The sequence below is a fragment of the Mytilus galloprovincialis genome, chromosome 13 (assembly GCF_965363235.1).
Source record: "Mytilus galloprovincialis chromosome 13, xbMytGall1.hap1.1, whole genome shotgun sequence".
Taxonomy (NCBI): domain Eukaryota; kingdom Metazoa; phylum Mollusca; class Bivalvia; order Mytilida; family Mytilidae; genus Mytilus; species Mytilus galloprovincialis.
The window spans coordinates 53,538,374-53,556,641 of NC_134850.1; the positions used below are offsets into that span (position 1 = coordinate 53,538,374).

General features: G+C 31.7%; 1 protein-coding gene across 1 annotated transcript; it reads left to right on the forward strand.

Annotated features, from left to right (window-relative positions):
* Positions 1-1,367: 1,367 nt before the first annotated feature.
* Positions 1,368-15,277, forward strand: LOC143057768 (uncharacterized). The gene is made up of 13 exons (XM_076231159.1): positions 1,368-2,296; positions 3,176-3,240; positions 3,802-3,888; positions 4,507-4,944; positions 6,001-6,307; positions 7,124-7,332; positions 7,979-8,185; positions 8,989-9,151; positions 9,676-9,993; positions 10,644-10,738; positions 11,202-11,370; positions 12,086-12,205; positions 12,798-15,277. The coding sequence occupies exons 1-13, from the start codon at positions 1,930-1,932 to the stop codon at positions 13,382-13,384; spliced, it is 3,132 nt and encodes a 1,043-aa protein (XP_076087274.1). The 5' UTR covers positions 1,368-1,929; the 3' UTR covers positions 13,385-15,277.
* Positions 15,278-18,268: the final 2,991 nt, after the last annotated feature.

Here is an 18,268-nt window from a genome sequence, read left to right on the forward strand (position 1 = left end):
GGTTGTCATTAAGGTAAGATCGTTAATGGCACAATTGTCGACACCACGACATATCGATGAAGTAGAAAGTGACGACCGATACGATGCACCTAGTGACGACGAAGATAATGGAAAGAAGAAAGGCAAAGGCAAGAAGAAAGATAAGAAAAAGACAAGAAAACCAGTTAAGAAAAAACAGAAAGATTGCTATTTACAACACAGACAACCAGAAAAGCAAAAATTTGAAACACCATTTCTATTTTTTGAATGTGCGCATTTCTATGGATCGACGCAATATGTCCGACTTATTTTGATTCGACAAGATGATGAACTGGTTGATTGGTGTCGTGAAACTCTTAAAGAAATTAACATACGAGACAATCCTTTTCTTGGATTTAAGTGGGGTCGTATATTTACTTATACTGTGTCTAACAGAAAGCATGATGTAATAGTTGAGACTCTTGTAGTCGGCAATATACATTTAGACAGTATGACGGAACCTCCAAATTGGGATACCGTTGGAACTGTGTCCCGAGCAGGGTTTGATCCGAGGTTAGGCGTACTGTAAAGTAACATAGATGCGTGAAAACATATTTCATGAGAGCAGCTATAGTGAGACTCCTCATGGAGTTTTTGATTATGTGATTCTTTGGCACTTTTTATAGTGATTATATGATTACCAGACCAAATATTTTATGATAACTTGATTTTTTATTTTGATAATCTATAGGACTAGTTCTGTTTTTATGATTGTTTAACCAAGGAGGTCATATAATCTCCTTGGTTTAACTATCGTGTTTAAATAATAATAATAATTCATTTATGTCACAGTGATTAAATTGGCAACCAATTTGTGATTATGTGATTACTTTGGACCCCCATGAAGGGCCTCTATAATTTAAACAGAAATACGCTTTTAATATCCAAAACTCTATATAGTTTAAACGAGTACATTCGGAAACATGTAAGACGACAACCAGTTGATATTTTGGAGGGAAGAATGGTTAAGGAATTGAATGTAACCGAAACTTCGACTGCTGCAGGACGAAAATGAATAATCTAGCTACAGAATTTATAAAAAGTGGTTTCAGAGATTGATTTTTTGTGGTTTCCTACACCAAAGCATCAACGCTTTGAATTTATCGACGTTTATAATCTTAACACAGAGTCTTTGGACAATACTTTTATGCATATTTATTACTAGTCAGATATTTTTATGGTATCACGTAGTTAAATATGGAAGTGGATATATTCTATCTAGGAAAGACAAGTACCAACAACTGCTGTCAAACAAAGACTTAGATTAAAAAAAAAAAACGGAACCAATTCTTCATTAAAATTTTTAACATTTTTTTATCAATCATGTTTTAAATAGAATTATTTATACTGTTTATACTCAGGTTAAAAGTAAATATTCGATAGCTGGCGGGTAAATCATACAAATTTCTATCTTCATGTACAAGCAGTTGCGTTCACAAGTCAAGTGTCAAACATTTTATCCACTTCAAAGACGTAAAAATATTATGGTTTAATACCCATTCTCTGTAACCACTTAAACTTTTTTGGCACGCATAGTCACCGATCTTCCTGAAAATTGGCTGAGATGTAGGCCCTAATAGTCTAGTCAGAAAAATGATACCAACCGATATATATGTTTGTTGGTTACCATGGAAACAGGGGAGAAAGTTGTTATTTTTGAAAAAAATACAATATTTGATGTTGTTTTGTGAATTTATGCGGCTACATCTATTAAAAAGAAACACTAAAGAAATTAATTTTAGTCTTGTTTTTACTAATTATCAAAAAAAGTTATGGGTATTCTATCTAGAAATGTGTGAAATTAATTTCTGAAAATTATGCCTGTACATTATTTTTTTCCTAAATGAGTTATCTCCCTTAACCATATTTAGAACTCTTCAGAACAAAGGTAAAAAAAGTGTTCAGTAAAATATGGCAGAAAGCTGTCTGCTGCCAAAATACTTTCCTGAATTTCATTTAAAATCTCCTTGCAGCTTTAAATTTGTAAGCCTTAAAGACATTCCTAGAAGTAAATTGACACTGCTGTTTTCAGAATTGGGTTGTTTGCAGAGCGAATTTGAATCATCTCATTGTATTTCTGTTGATAACATTGTAATTTGTGAAAACCATTTTATTGAACTTAAAAATCGCGATTATAATAGACAGCGGTCAGTAAAGTGTATGCTTCCGTCCTGCCTAGCAGTGCACAGTGATTCAAGGAAACAAGAACGCCGTTTGACCGGGCAAAACGTACAACAGATTTTCTTAACTACAGGCATTGTACTTCCTATTGGCACAGGTTAGTATAGACGATAGCTATTATAGCTTACAAGTTGCATTCATTATTTGTACATCTTTTCTTTTTACCCTTCAAAAATAAGGATGATATCAAAAGTTAAGTTTTATTCAGTGGTGGATCCAGAACTTTTCCTAAGGGGGCCTGCAGACTGACTTAAAAGGGGGGACCCTGCTCCAGTCATGCTTCAATGATTCCCTATATAATGAACCACATTTCTCTCACGGAAGGAGCCCCCCCCCCCCCCCCCCCCCCCCAGGATCTGCCTATGGCATTTTCTTGTCAAGATTTTGTAATATATAATTATGTGAAATTGTGGAACTAGTGAATGAAACAAAGTTATAGCAGTACACTAACCAAAAAATGATAATGAGTTATTCAACACAAAATAAAAACGTTGCTGGAATCCCACTTTATTTTAAAAAAGATTAAATTTTTTTGGATAATACACTATCCAAAACATGATTAAGATTTATTCAACACAAAAAAAAATGCTGTCTCACTTTATTTTAAGACAATGACAACAAATACCGAAACTTTATTGCAAAGATATTAAACACAAAACCAATTAAAATTGGGCACGAACAGGTAGGGTGCGAAAGTGAAAGGGGGCGAACATGAGTGGATGCAAACGTGAATGTGCGCGACCAGACCCAGATTCCTCTGCTACACTAAATATCATTGTACCAGGTTCCCAGCTAGCTTTTATTTATTTAACCTACAATTAATGGTCAGTATTTGTTTAATTTTTTTCTAACGGTTTTCTTAAATAGAAATAAATTTACGTACATGTCTACAAAGAAATTTATGTAATATATCACAGGTGATTATATGCACACCAGAATTAACTCATGTTTTCATAACTAATATTCTTTAATGTAGGAATATGTCATAGCTGTAGATTAGAAGTATTGAAGGACAATCCAAATGTTGTTCAGGGAAGAAAGGTGAGACAATTGACAAAAGCTTACAGCTGATTTCAATGAGTGTGTAGGCAAAGGTAATGTCCTAGGTTAGCTAACTCGCTGGTTATCTCTTGGACTAGTCTACTCTTAAATTGTGTCATTTACCTAACTAACCTAATAAAGACTTCATGGTTCAGCTAGCAAGCAAGATAACTTAAGATATTTCCTTTGCTAACACACTTAGTAAAATTATATTAAGATTATTTTCACATGTAACAATATTTCTGTGCAATTTTTCTACATTCATTTACTGAAAACTGTTTATATAATTATACACAGGGTAAATTGATATAAGTTTGTAGTTACTACGTCATGGCTATGCATTTTTTTCTCTCCCAAAAAACTAAAAGATAAAAATGAGAATTAGTTAAATGTGAATGTGTCAAAGCTAGAGACAACAAACAATCCAACCAACATTAAGAAAACAGACCAAGGCCACCAAAGGTTTTTTAGTACAGCAAGACGCATCTTTTGCATAAAAAAAAGAGTAAATGTTTTTATACACTGAATTAACAGAAAAAATCTTTTTTTTTCCATTTTTAGTTGTCATTTACACATGAGGGAAGCGTACCAGAAGATACTCATGACACTGATATTCCATTGAAAAGAGCTAGACTATCAGAAACAGAGGTATAAATGCAATTTCTTAGATCACATACTTTACATACAAGTGGAGGGTCTATATATCTTTAAATAAGATAATTCACGGATGTTCATTTCAGTTTGTGAACTTCAATGTACAAAAAAGGAAAAGTGATATGTCATTACCAATGACACACTAAACTATATAAAGAGTCCACATTGCATTGTTATACTCATAAAATCATCATATTATCTATACCAGGATTAAAATTTTGTGTTTGTGCTAGACATGTTTCTTCTTAAAAGACTCATCACTGATGCATAAAGAAAAAAAGTGAAAAAGGCCCAATAAAGTTCTTAGTTGAAGAGCATTGAGGACCAAAAATTCCTTGAAGTTTTGCCAAAAACAGCTAACTAATCTATTTCTGAAGTAGCAAAGCCTTTAACTATTTCAAATGTTCACTACAAGGCCTTCAACAATGAGCAACATTTTTACTGTGTACTCGTTACAGCTAAAACAGATTAATATATGTTATTGTGGAAATAAAGAAAATTATTATTACTATTATTACATGTTTCTAGCTATTCCTATGTTATAAAGTAGATATTAAAAGTATCAAGAAATTCATGTAGAAGCCCATAATTATTTGCATTATTATTTTGTAGGTTACATCATCTGCTTTTGATGATACTGATAGTGAATTTCAGATCAGCCAGGAAACAGCATCTCAGTTGTCACAGTCATCAGAAGCCTCTGTGTCAAATTCGCTTAAACTTGAGTCCCTTAACAAGTTTCTATCTATTTCTGGTATTAGTCCTGTTAAAGAATTGAGTATTTACATAAAAGATTCAAGCACCAGAACCCAACAACGATATATCAGCAAGGCCAAACAATGCATGGAACTGATGTTTTCCACAATATGTCCTGGGGAAGAGAATTTCATAAAAAAAGCAGTTTTGAATGATATGTCTACAAAAACAATGGAGGAAAATGCTATTCTTGAAACACTAGTTGAAATATACAAAAGGGCTGATTCATGGACATTTCAGCGACAGATTCTGACAACCATTGTTAAAGACATGGAATTACAAGATGTACAAAAGGTTAGATTTTAAAATATTTAATAGTAAATACACTTATAATTAAGTTATTGCAATATTTTTATCTATTGGACAGAATGAGTATCAGCTATTAGAGACCTTCCATTCTGAATTTGATAAACTTATACAGATGTTATATATATGTATTAGTATGCAGATTTAAAAAAAATTCTATTATTAATCTTACTATTCGGTTTAATTAATTTTAATCTTCAAAAATTGCAATAATAAATGCACACAATCATATTTTTGAATGTACAGTATTGTCTTTTATCTAGTTTTTGACCAAAAATATTTTTGTATGCCCCACCTACGATAGAAGAGGGGCATTATGTTTTCTGGTCTGTGCGTCCGTTCCTCCGTTCGTTCCTCCGTCTGTCCGTCTGTCCCGCTTCAGGTTAAAGTTTTTGGTCAAGGTAGTTTTTGATGAAGTTGAAGTCCAATTGACTTCAAACTTGGCACACATGTTCCTTATGATATGATCTTTCTAATTTTAATGCCAAATTAGAGATTTTATCAGAATTTCACGGTCCACTGAACATAGAAAATGATAGTGCGAGTGTGGCATTCGTGTACTGAGGACACAATCTTGTTTATATTATATAATTAAGATGAAAGTCATAGAAAAATGTGAAAAATATTCCTGCCTGAATGTGTATAAGGTTATTGTATTTGCAATATTTATTTTATTCTTTTTTAAAAACCCAACATTTTCATATATAAATAACAGATAGCTGAGAGAGGGATAGAGCAGATTACTTGTTATCCTGCGGCTGAGAAATAACATTGTCAACCATGGCTGCGCTTTATATAAATGTACTTCAAGTTCAATCAACACTTTTACACCCCAATGAATTTACAAAAATAAGCATTCTTTTTTTAATTGAAGATTCAGAATTTGCTTCAAGAAGACATTTTTATTTATGAAATAATTATTCTCAATTAAAATGATTTTTAAAAGCAGTGAAGCAATGATATGTCACTGGTATTGGATTCAGATTAAATTGTACAGTTCATGCACATGTTTATTTTTTTCCACTAGCTCTTTTCAATTTTCAGCTTATACCAGGATTGACTCGTTACAAATTTAATCAAGCAAAAGAGCATATTGAGCAATTTGGTGTAGGGGAACCAGGTACAACCAAAAAGCTATCAAGAGAAAAGTATACTGTAAGCCAGTTAGACCATTTTATTGACTTTATAACGTCAGGACAGATAGTTAAAGATCAACCCTTTGGTGAGAAAACATTGAAAATGGAAACAGGAGAAGTCATTATAATACCAACTGTTATACGAAGTCTTACACCTTCCTCCATTATTTCTCAGTATGTAGCTTTATGCAACGAGGAGAATGTTAAACCTCTTGGTAAGTAATTTGTTATTCAGATGGAATTGTGAAAATTCATAATTAAGCCAATTATATAAAAGCACTTTAGACAATTGTTAGCATTTTATTATCTTGTCTTTTATTATAAGTTATCTGTGAACATCATTCTATTATCAACAGTAATTCCCTACTTTAATTACTTGAAGAAATAGGACGTTGATATGCAATTTTCTGTATGTGAAAAAAACACCCTGATAATTAACACAGATTGAGACAAAAAAAAATATTTGGCCAGATTTGGATTGCATACATGACCTTGTCCATGTAACTGTAATGAAACTGTTGGTATTGTAATAAGTGTTGAAAGAGAAATATATGTGAGTTAACATATGTAATGGCAATTTCTACAAAAATAGAATAAGTACATGTATATGGTGGAACAGAATTTTATATCAATGGGATTAACTTTGATTTGGCATTTTTGCATTGTGAAATCTGCCTATTATCAATATATATCACTTGATTTTAAGGTGTTTCCCATAAAGATAATGTACTAAATATTGTACATAGTACAGGGGGATATCCACAATTTTTATGTAAAATAGGGAGATTTGGTCTGGTTTCAAATGAGACAACTATCCATGATGTCCATATGACATTGATTGATGTAATCAACTATAGGCGACTGTTCATCCTTCAACAATGACAAATAAAGTCAGCTGTTTAAAAATAACATATTTTAGCTCAATGCCATGCAAACTACCACCATGATTTTAGCTTTTATTTTACAATTATAATATCAGTATGCTTTTTCAGAAATTGAAATGAAATGAATTCTTATTCAATGTTTTGTAGGGAGCAGTACATTGTACAAAATACTTGATGAATGCTCAGCTGTGGTCAGAAAAAGTGTTGAGGGTCTTGATAATTTCATCATGGAAGGGTGTAAAGGTTTTGATGAACTTGACAAAGTCATCAAAAGACTAGAATTGCCAACTGAAGAAGTAAAGTGCTTGTTATTAGGCCTACAAAAGGCAAAAACATATCTTAAATCAGGGTTGAAGGTTAGTTTGAAATAAGTTTCTGAATAACTAGGATTACAAATGAATTCAAAATGGATCAAATACAATACCATACCTCATAAGATTTTAAAACAAAATGTGGTATGATTGCCAATGAGAGAACTATCCACCAGAGTTGAAGTAAAGGGGATGTATAAGTAATTAAAGGCAACAATGAGTTTTTAAATATCTATTCAATGTCTGGAACATCTAGAAAAATGGTTTATTACTATAATAATACTTATATTTTAAACAATTTTATTTGTTTATAGGTATAGAAGATGTGGTATGATTGCCAATGATGCAACTCTCCATCCAAATAACAAATTTATAAAAGTAAACAATTATAGATCAAGTTACGGCCTTCAACACGAAGCCTTGGCTTTCACAGAACAACAAGCTACAAAGGTCCCAAAATTACAAGTGTAAAACCATTCAAACAGAAAAACCAACGGTCTAATCTATATAAAAAATGAGAAACATGCAAAGTCTATAAATTACATAAACAAACGACAACTAGTGTACATCAGTTTGTATATAAAAACTTTTGAGGCAATAGATTAATCTTGTTTTTTAAGTTTTATTTAAAAATTTAAATGTTAATAAAGAAATGAAGTGTTATAATTACTCTTTTTTTTTTAAATTTTAGTCGCATATTTCAAGAGAAAGTTTGGTTATGGACCACTGCACATCATATGCTCTAAGCAGTCCTTCTGAACCCAATTATACTTCAGAATGTAATCATCAACATACTAAGCTATGTGAAGATTGTGAAAGTGTAGAATTCAGCCTCAATACCATCAAAAAGAAAGCTGAGGAGTATCCATGGCAGAACAAAGAGGCAACAATGTATATGGTAAGATAAAAGATAATACAACCTTGAAAAAAGTCTAACTTTGCTTTTACAATGATACCAAGAATGTGAAAACAATAAAGGTATCTCTTTTTTCAATTGATTCACTTTGTATTCCATTATATTTCAAAGTTAGTCAAATTGATAAAATATTTACCATGATTCATCAAAAATCAGATGTCTGATATGATAATTATTACCATCATCGGGGAAAAAAATTAACTTGATTCATCAAAATCATATAATTTTTATTGTCTAAAATAAAGGTGCATATTTTATCGTCATGAACCATAAATTACTGTTAATGTCATTTTGGCAAGATTTTTTACAGATATATTTAATAAAGGTAGAGTAGGGTGCTCATTTTCGCCACATCTTTTTAAGTTTTCTACAGTTAATGTTCATGCGTGCAGGTCTAAATGGATTTATAGCATACTGGTATTTCTTAGAAATACTTCTTTGAATTCGTGTTTTTTTATTCAGAAAATTGGACGAAAATTGTTGTCCGTTTTTCGGTTCTTTTCAGTAGGTGCCGCAATTTTGTCTCAGTTTAAAAAAATAATCATATGTGTTATATAATATCATTTACCGGTATATGACTTCCATTTCAGCCATCTTTAGTTTTACACCTCAAAATCATTAAACGGCGAAATTGTGTCCCAGGCGAATATGGGCGCCCCACTCTACCCCCATTACCAAAAAAGTGTTGGAATTTGGTTATAATGATATAGGATCATCAATTGTCACAGTATATATATATGTCTTTAAACGATTTGTCTAAACACATTTTTGCGTATTTTCTTTAGGTAGATGAATCTATTATAGCCATAAGGAGATGGAAATCTCACGACATACGATCCAGGAATCAGGAGCAAGCCAGATCTGACATTGTACAACAAATGACAAACGAGGATGCTATAATAACATGTGACTGGGCAATGAAGTTCCTGCCTAGGAAATATAGAGAAGGTAATTTTTGATTAACTGAATTAAAATAACACTGATAGAAACAAAATTTAATATAATGCACTAGATCAAATATTTTGGTATGCCTCATGCACTCATCAATAGGATGCTTGTCAAATAAGGTCAGTTTGGCAGGCAAGTCATTTTTCTCATAAGATATTAATCTATGGTTTTATGCAGAGTTGTTTTCATAATTGAACAAAAAATGTTAACCAAGTTTTGACAATAATAATGACATAATTTGTTAATCTTCATATTCACAAGAAATTTTAATCAATTAATTTTTGTAGGAGGTATTAGTCTTGGATACTCAGGAATCTAGTAATATTTTATTTGCCCAGTGTCAATGTATGGGTGTTGTGTATGTTAGCATGCTGACAAAGCTTCTTTTATTCAAATAGTTAGATTCAAGGCGAATAACTCTTTACACTGTACATATTATAATTATATTTATATTTTAAAACTATGTCATGACTATTTCATGTCTGAGCCATTTTTTTAATTGATAATTTGGCAATATTTTACAGGCCAAGTGGATTGGTTTGCCAAACGAGGCATAAACTGGCACATATCAGTTACATTGTTGAAAGAAGGATCAAATTTCTCATCTTTAACACATGTTCACATTTTTGAATCACCAGTATCCCAGGATGCATCTATAACATCTCAAATCTTGATAGACGTAGCTAGAGACATTCTTCATCATAAGCCAGGACTGAAAAAAATAAACTTTTTCTCCGATAATGCTGGCTGTTATAAATCTTCTTCAACTATCCTGATGCTTCACAATGAACTTAGCAATAATATTGCTTCATACAATTTCTGTGAAGCTCAAAATGGAAAAGGTATTAGCATTATTTAGTGGAGTATTTTCATTTTCTAAACATTTGGAAAAAGTGTATTCTTTTTCATCTAGAACTGAAGTTATCTTAATTTGCATGTACAACAAAATACTTGAATTTTTGACAATTGATTATTGTAAATATGATATATGTTAGAACATTGATGTAATGGAATAAATTCTGACATAATTTTAAATAATTCAGACAGCATTCTACTTCCGCGTCTGAGAAACATGTATATGCTTATTTTTTTTTTTAAACTAATATTTTCAACCTGTAGCAGGAAAGAGCTTAAAATTTATAACTGACAATTATAACAGACATAAACAAATTATGTTGTTAAAATTCCAATAATAATTCAAATATTTCATAGAATTATATAATATGAGTTATATAAAATATTGAATTAAAAAAATTGTATGCTTTATAATTTTCACAAAGACACACAAATTCTCATGGAATAAAAGTATTCACATATTCTTATGCTTAAAAAAGTAGAAGGTATCAGGGAAAACATATTCAAAAAAATTTCAGATACTTAAGTTAGTGTTGTAAAGTTTAAATTATGTTTGGTTGTTAGTCATTTGAAATGTAAAGAAAACTTTTAATTCTATGATTTATAATGAAATAATGTAAAGACTTTTGCATTTTAGGGCCATGTGACAGACGTGCTTCTCATATAAAGTCCATTATTAGGCGATACATTAACCAAGGCAATGATGTGACTTCAGCTTTGCATATGAAACAGGTATGAACATGTCCTTAGGTAGATTTTTTTCTTAACAAAAGTAGAAGCTGATACATGTATATAAATGTTTCATATTATTTCAAGACAAGCCGTATCCACTCGTTTTTACCCTACCACACAATCGCCACTTCAGGTGATTTACATGTATATAAAGTTAAATTGACATAACACTGCATAGAATGTGATGAGATATTTCTCTACTTGATAAATTTATCTTCTTTATGTATCTAAGTGCCAAGAGAGGTAAAATACTATATTGGATGAAATTTTGAGGTGCTTGGGTTCATACAATGAAAAATTGAAAACAGATTCCTGATGACAAAAAATTAATGGAGGTAATGTAACAGTGGATTGCGGGAAACTTTTTGTTTTTAGATTATAGCTTTTGAGATTAATTTTTATGTGCAAGAACATGATGTTTTAACAGATAAATATAATTATAGTACGTTTGTTTTTATTGCAGGCTGTGGACAAAGAGCAGAAGCCTGAATTGAAAGTTAAAGTTGCTTCCGCAGTTCTTGTTGTAGATGCAAAGTCATCAAAATGTTCTATTCCATTAATTTCAAAGTTGTACAATTTCGAGTACTCCAGTATTGGACTGAGGATGTGGAAAGCCTATGCTGTTGGTGAAGGTATGTACGCTCCAAAACAACAAGAAAAAAACCATTCATTTTTGAATTTTGTTTATAAATCAGTATTTTTAAAGAAGCAATTAATAAATGTTGACATAGAGAAAGGTCATGCATGTCATTATTAAATTAAGAAACAGACATTCTGAAGAATAGCAACATTGTTTATTAATTCAGTCGCAAGAAAAAAGTAAAATAACAAAAATACCAACTTTGGAAGGAAATTATAAACGGAAAGTTTGTAATCAAATGGCAAAATGAAAAGTCTAATCACATAAACATGAATAGATAACAACTGTCATATTCCTTACTTGGAGATTTATCTAATGGGCAAAAAAAATAAAAGTTACTTGAGAAAATCTAAACATTTTGTGACAACTTATGCTGCACTCATCACTGTTGCTGAAAAAAAATACCTATGTCTTCCTTTCAGATATGAGACAAAAAAATTATGCCGTCTATCAATAATGGAAATTGTTTTCCATTTGAGAGATTTTTTTTTCATTTTGTACCAGAATTAAGTTACTATCAAATAGGTATTCTACTGTTAGCAAGAACAGTTGTAAATAATGAACCAAAATTATTTATTGTCTAATCTTGTGAGAGGCCATCTTACATACTGTGTCATCTAGCAATGTTTTAGTTTTTGTAGGATTTAACACATGCACACCAACAACATAATTGTTCTGTTTTATCTTAATCTTGTTTTAATTTTTAGGTAAAATGATGAAATGGGGAACCATTGGCTGTCCATCTCAAACTGTGGAAATCAAAACTGTGTTAGAATGGGGTCAAACACAAACCAGAGCTTTCGAAACAGAAACTGAAAGCACCCAAGGTAAGATAACAAATTTACAATCCTTTAATATTCTCTTGCAACCATTAGAAGGGTTATTTCGAGGATGAATAAGCTTGACCCTGGTAACACATAGAATTTACTGTCTCAAATTAAGGTTACATAGAGGCGTCACTAGATTAATGAATATTTGCAACAGTAAAAACAAGTTTTACAAAGACACTGCATAAAACATAATACAGTGATCTCAATTCAAATACAGCAATAATTAAGAGAAATACCATTTGACATGCTAGGCAAACAGAATGAGATTGCTAAAGTGCATTATAAACCTAGTCATATGTGAGATAGCCACTTTTCTATTGTTTATGTTTGTTTTTGGTGATTGATATTTGTAGCTACTGTTTTTACTGGTTTGCTTGACCTTTCATTGTATGCACCACAGTGTTAAACCCACTCATTAAAGTGACCCAGAAACTTCCAGAAAGAGGTTATAAATAAAGACAACAGTAGTATACCACGGTTTCGAAACTCATAAATCAATAGAAAAAAATAAATCTGTGTTACAAACTAAAACTGAGGGAAACGCATATCAACATTGTCATATTTATAGCATGTATTGGTTATTTTGCAGATGATCATGAAGTACATGTAGAAATGACACCAAAAAGGCAAACAGTTTTTGACTGTCCTGTGGAAAATTGTACAAAGCAGTTTTCAAACCAAAGAGCTGTAGATGATCACATCTTACTGGGGGACTGTTCCTTTGATGGAAGTGAAAGACTTAATGTTACTGAAAGGGCTAAATATATTTATGCCAGTAAGATAATGCAAATGTACCCTTCAAATAAAGATAAATTGCCTAGTGTTCCCAGTAATGATTTCAACACAAACCATAATTCTTATCTGCCTATGGGCTGGGCACTTAAGGAAACAAAAGCTAGGGTTACATTTAATGCACAGCAGAAAGAATTTATGGTAGATAAATTTAATATTGGTAAAGTAACCGGCAATAAAGTAGACCCATATGTCGCAGCAGAGGAGATGAGAATGTCTGGAAAATTTAAGAGATCTGAATATCTGTCTGGTCAGCAGATTTCATCTTATTTCTCCAGACTTTTTCAACAAGACAAAAAAACATCTTCTGATGACTGTGTTGCTGCATTGTGTGAGGAAAACAAAGAGCACTTGAAGACCACTATCAAGCACATTTTATCATGACAGTTGATATAAATCTCATGGTATTCAACTTGTTTCAAACTCATAAATCGAAATCAAACTGACAATGCCATGGCTAAAAATGAAAGAAGAGAGACAAACAATAGAACACATGACACAACATAGAAAACTAAAGAATAAGCAACATGAATCCCACCAAACACTTCATCAATGAGCAAAACTAACATCGGATAGTCAGCTGTAAAAGTCCTCAACAATGACAAATGTAAATAAAGTCAACTATAACCTGGGACACTCACTGTGGTGAAACTGTACAACATAAGAACAAACAATAAAATCATTTTGTCACTGTGGTGTAACATTACAACATAAGAACAATTATTACTGGTTACTTTGCCCATATTAAATTTATCCATCATAAATTATTTGTCTGCCTTATTTAAAATTAAACAGATAATTTGACTAAAATTAACACAAAGTAAGATCATGTATTGTCTATTCATTGTACTTGAATGTGTTGCTTATTTTTATAGTATACTTGTTACATCATTCTTCTCCATAATCAGTCTTCTTTGCAATTAACAGAGCTGATATTTGGTGTGTTATTATATAAGAAGTGGTTCCATATTGAATATTTGTTTTAATTATGGTTAACTTACAGTGACAAAATAATATACCTATAGACCGAGCACTGAGTTTAGCTATTAGAAACTGCATTTCATTTTGTGAATAATAATACTTATAATCAGAACTTTCGAGGTAATGTTATGTTACTTGCATTCTTATGGAGGTATTATTTTTTTAAATAAGTAAGTTCATTCAATAACCAGGAAGAGGTTGTCAAACTGCCAAAAAAATAATACTTTTTCATTAACTTTACATTTTCCACCTGTATATATATGTGACTCATTTTGAATGGTATCTTATTGTATTTTGATATCTCTGAGCAAAATAAATCTGCATTGTGTGATTTTATTGTAATAACTATGATTTAGTAAAAATGAGCCTGTTTTACACGTTTGTCACTACCCATAACACACTAGTCGATCTTCATGGTGTCAAAAATCACAAAAAATGAGGGTTATTATACAGTTTTTTGGCATCATTTTGTTGTTGTTGTGACTGCAGTGTTTCAAAGATTTATGCAACTTGAATATTGTTGGTATTTCTGAAATCACAACAACCAGCATTATGCAAGCAGAATGTTCTTTTGTATTTGTATTTTATTGTATTAAAATATGTTTTGGTTAAAATTAAACTTATTTGAGCAAAAAGACTATTCGTTGGCAACAGATTTATTAGAAAATACTATATGAGTAAGAAGACAATAATTTATATATAAATTATGTTTAAACTCAGTATAACTTAATTATATGCAAGTTGTTTTTGTTTTTCTTCTGTAAATCACAATAAAAGAACAAACTTAAACTTTTTCATTTTTTTTATCAAATCTATGTAAAAAGGTTTCCATAGCAACTGTTTAAAGTTTATTCCCGGTATTTACAAACACATCTAAAATGTTTCTTATTATATTAAATTGAACAACATATCTCTTAAATCTTTTTAGAGCAATATTGGAGTTTAAAATAACATTTTTGAAATTTTTGCAAATTTGAAAAAAATTTGAAAAAATTGAAAATTAAGGATTTTGTTTCCATGGTTACAATATTATACGACAAACTTACCAATAACTTTTTTGCCTTATTTGTAAGATGGGATGATGGTGTTTCTAAATTTATTATGTACGTTAATATAGGTGACCGCAAAAAAATATGGTGACCATTCAAAAGTGTCCTCAAAAGTGTGTTTTTTTACCTTGTGTGACCCTCCTGAAAAGGGGGATATATGTGTCTATGATTTTAAATTGTTATCAACATATAAGTTGTTTAATTAAAATATCAATATGCATATATTTAATAAAATCATGAAGATTTATCTCTTTCTTATTTTTATTTATATGAAATATTACATTGAAAATAGCCTTTTTCAGGTCAAAATATGGATTTTCAATAGGTGTAAAATTTGTCATTGGTTGCTATGGCAACCGTAATGCATAGCAACCAAAATTTAGCTTTTTTTTGTTTTTTTCATTTAGTCTAGTAAGTGTGTGAAGTTTGAAGAAAATCCATGACCATGTGTGCCACACTCCCTATATCAGAGTTAAAATAGTTACAGAGAACCAGTATTAACATTTAATCAAAATGGCAAGGTTCTGTGGATACAGTGGGTCGAAATGGACAACAGAAAAAAAGTTCAAGTTCATTGTGTTTTGCACTGTCCGAATTAAGACTCGATGATGCATTTGATAAATGTTCCAATGTCGACCAGAAGTGATCGTATATAAAACAGACACTCTCCACCAACACGAGACTGGAGAAGTTTTGAGTGACTATAATTCTATATTTACTCATTTGACCCTTGCTTGTGTAAAAAGTATGCATTGCCCGTTTCATTAAAACTTTACAACGTATACCTTTTTGCTCTTTGTTCAGTTTTAGATAGTTTTAATTTGTATGACAAGACCTTGTCTATTTCCTTATGTCATGTCATCCCACAAATATAAAATTATTGTCATTTTTAGACCATATAAAAAAATGTGGTATGAATGCCAACAAGACAACTCTCCACAAGAGACCAAAATGACACAGAAATTAACAACTATAGGTCACCGTACTGCCTTCAACAATGAGCAAAGCCCACACCGCATAGTCGGCTATAAAAAGCACCGAAATGACAATGTAAATCAATTCAAGCGAGAAACTAACGGCCTAATCAATGTACAAAAAATTAACTTAAAACAAATATGTAACATATAAAAAAACGACAACCACTGAATTACAGGCTCCTGACTTAGGACATGCATATATATACAGAATGTGGAGGGTTTAAACATGTTAGCGGGATATCAACCCTCTGCCTTACCTGGGACAGTGGTGTAACATGTTTACAATATCAATTGGTTTTTGTGTCATGATGAAATGTTGAAACGGAAGATTTAAATCATAGAAGTCTATTTTTGTTTAAACAGTTATGGATCAGGGAGCTATCAAAACGGGTATTGACTTTGATAACATATTGATAGAAAAAGAGGAAGGAACCAAACCTTATACTATACTTATACTTAAGATTTTTTTAATAAGGAGATAATCAACAAAAGTCAACGATTCTGCATCCTAATACAAAAAATAACATGCAGACATCTAATATATCGACATTTTATGATATCGAAAAATCGAATTCTATAGCCGTGTTTCATTTGCTTGAATTTTGAAAATGAAATAAAGTGTGTGCAAATATTCAGGGACGTTAGCTTCATTAGACAAAACTGACTAGCTTCGATACTATAAGACAGTTAAAAATTTCTGTTTGTTCATTTTGAGATTTGTCCCCCTTGTCCACCACACCAAAACACATACAAACACCTTTCAGTCTACTACAAATCATACAGCTGAGAAAAATGTTGCCAATTCAAGCGATCTCTGACCCCATATTTAAAGTAAGTGCTCCTCCCCCGAGTTTAAAACTAGCATGTAATGACTCGAAAAACTTTAACTGCTACTCATTTTTATTACTTCGACTTGGCAGTCACGCCAAATTTATTTATGCTTATATAGTAAAACAAGTCATCTTTCTTCCGAAGTAAAAATTGTGAGAAACAGTTACAATGATAAGTAGGAGATTTCAACAGCCAATCTCAGAGTTGGGGATACAACGCAATAGAAAAAAGAGACACGATTGGCAATATGAACACCATCTTATTCTTATCAATGACCCAACTGATACACCAACCTTCTATTCTCGCCGCTGGCACACAACAAAAACCAGACCTAGCGTTATGTACTGTTAGATATCCACCAGAACATCCGTAAAAAGGTATGTGAGCAGCTAGGACCATCGCCAAGTTTACTATCCATCAGAGAACAAAAAACACCTGTTAATGCTTCATTACCAAGATGGAATAACAAGAAGACAAACTAGGGAAATTTTAAACAAGAGCAAATAAAGTAACATAGGACATAGTGACTGGAGGAAAGAACATCAACAATGCTGTCAGGATATGCAATGCAAGGATAGAAAGAGCGACAAAAGAAAGAATACTAAGGGGTGTGAGAAAGGATTACGAGACATACTAGTCCAATGAATTTCAAGAAACACATGTTGCACTCACAAGAGCAAGAGAAGAGGCTGTATCAAACCCATCCAGGAGGATAACATCAAACTCCAACTAAGCAAGGCAAAACACCTCAATACAAAACTTGAGTGTCAGAGAAGAAGATAGAGAGAAAAAAAAACATCATCTGTGAATATGGAGAAGGATACAACAAAGCTGTGGAACTTGAAGAAAGCACTAAATGATGAGGGAAGTAAAGGCCAAAAGATAACTCTAGTCGCAAAAAAAAAAAAAAAAATACAGGAAAACCAACATCCAAACTTTACTTAAAAAAGAAGTAAGAACAGAAATCATCGAAAGACAGAAAACACCAGCACATGAGATCCACAATGTATGAGATGAAACAATCGTTAAGAAAGCTAACAAAAATAATCTCCAGGTCTAGATAACATCACAAATAAGATGCTTCAACACCTAGGGAACTTACCACTAAATACTTTGCTGGACATATTCAATCTTAGCTGGAGACAAGGACAAGTCCCACAATGCTGGAAGGAAGCAATCATGCCAATACCAAAGAAAGGTAAGAACAAGATATCGTTCTTTATGCCTAAACGTCACGCACGCTGTTCCTACAACCCCTATGATTTAAAACAGAATCTTCGAAATTTCCTCCGCAAAACAAAATAAAATGTTAACAAACACTAACCACTATAAAAACTATTTCAGTATATGTTTTCCTTTATGTTCTTATAGATCTTGGTCATATGCTTAGTAATATCTAGTATATTTGAGGATTAAATCAACAAAGCTAT

Excerpts from the sequence above, each read along its gene's own strand:
- LOC143057768 (XM_076231159.1), top strand. The coding sequence starts at position 1,930 with ATGGCAGAAAGCTGTCTGCTGCCAAAATACTTTCCTGAATTTCATTTA. Across the intron at positions 8,186-8,988 it reads AAGAGGCAACAATGTATATG|GTAGATGAATCTATTATAGC; the intron begins GTAAGATAAAAG and ends TATTTTCTTTAG. Across the intron at positions 9,994-10,643 it reads TGAAGCTCAAAATGGAAAAG|GGCCATGTGACAGACGTGCT; the intron begins GTATTAGCATTA and ends TTTGCATTTTAG.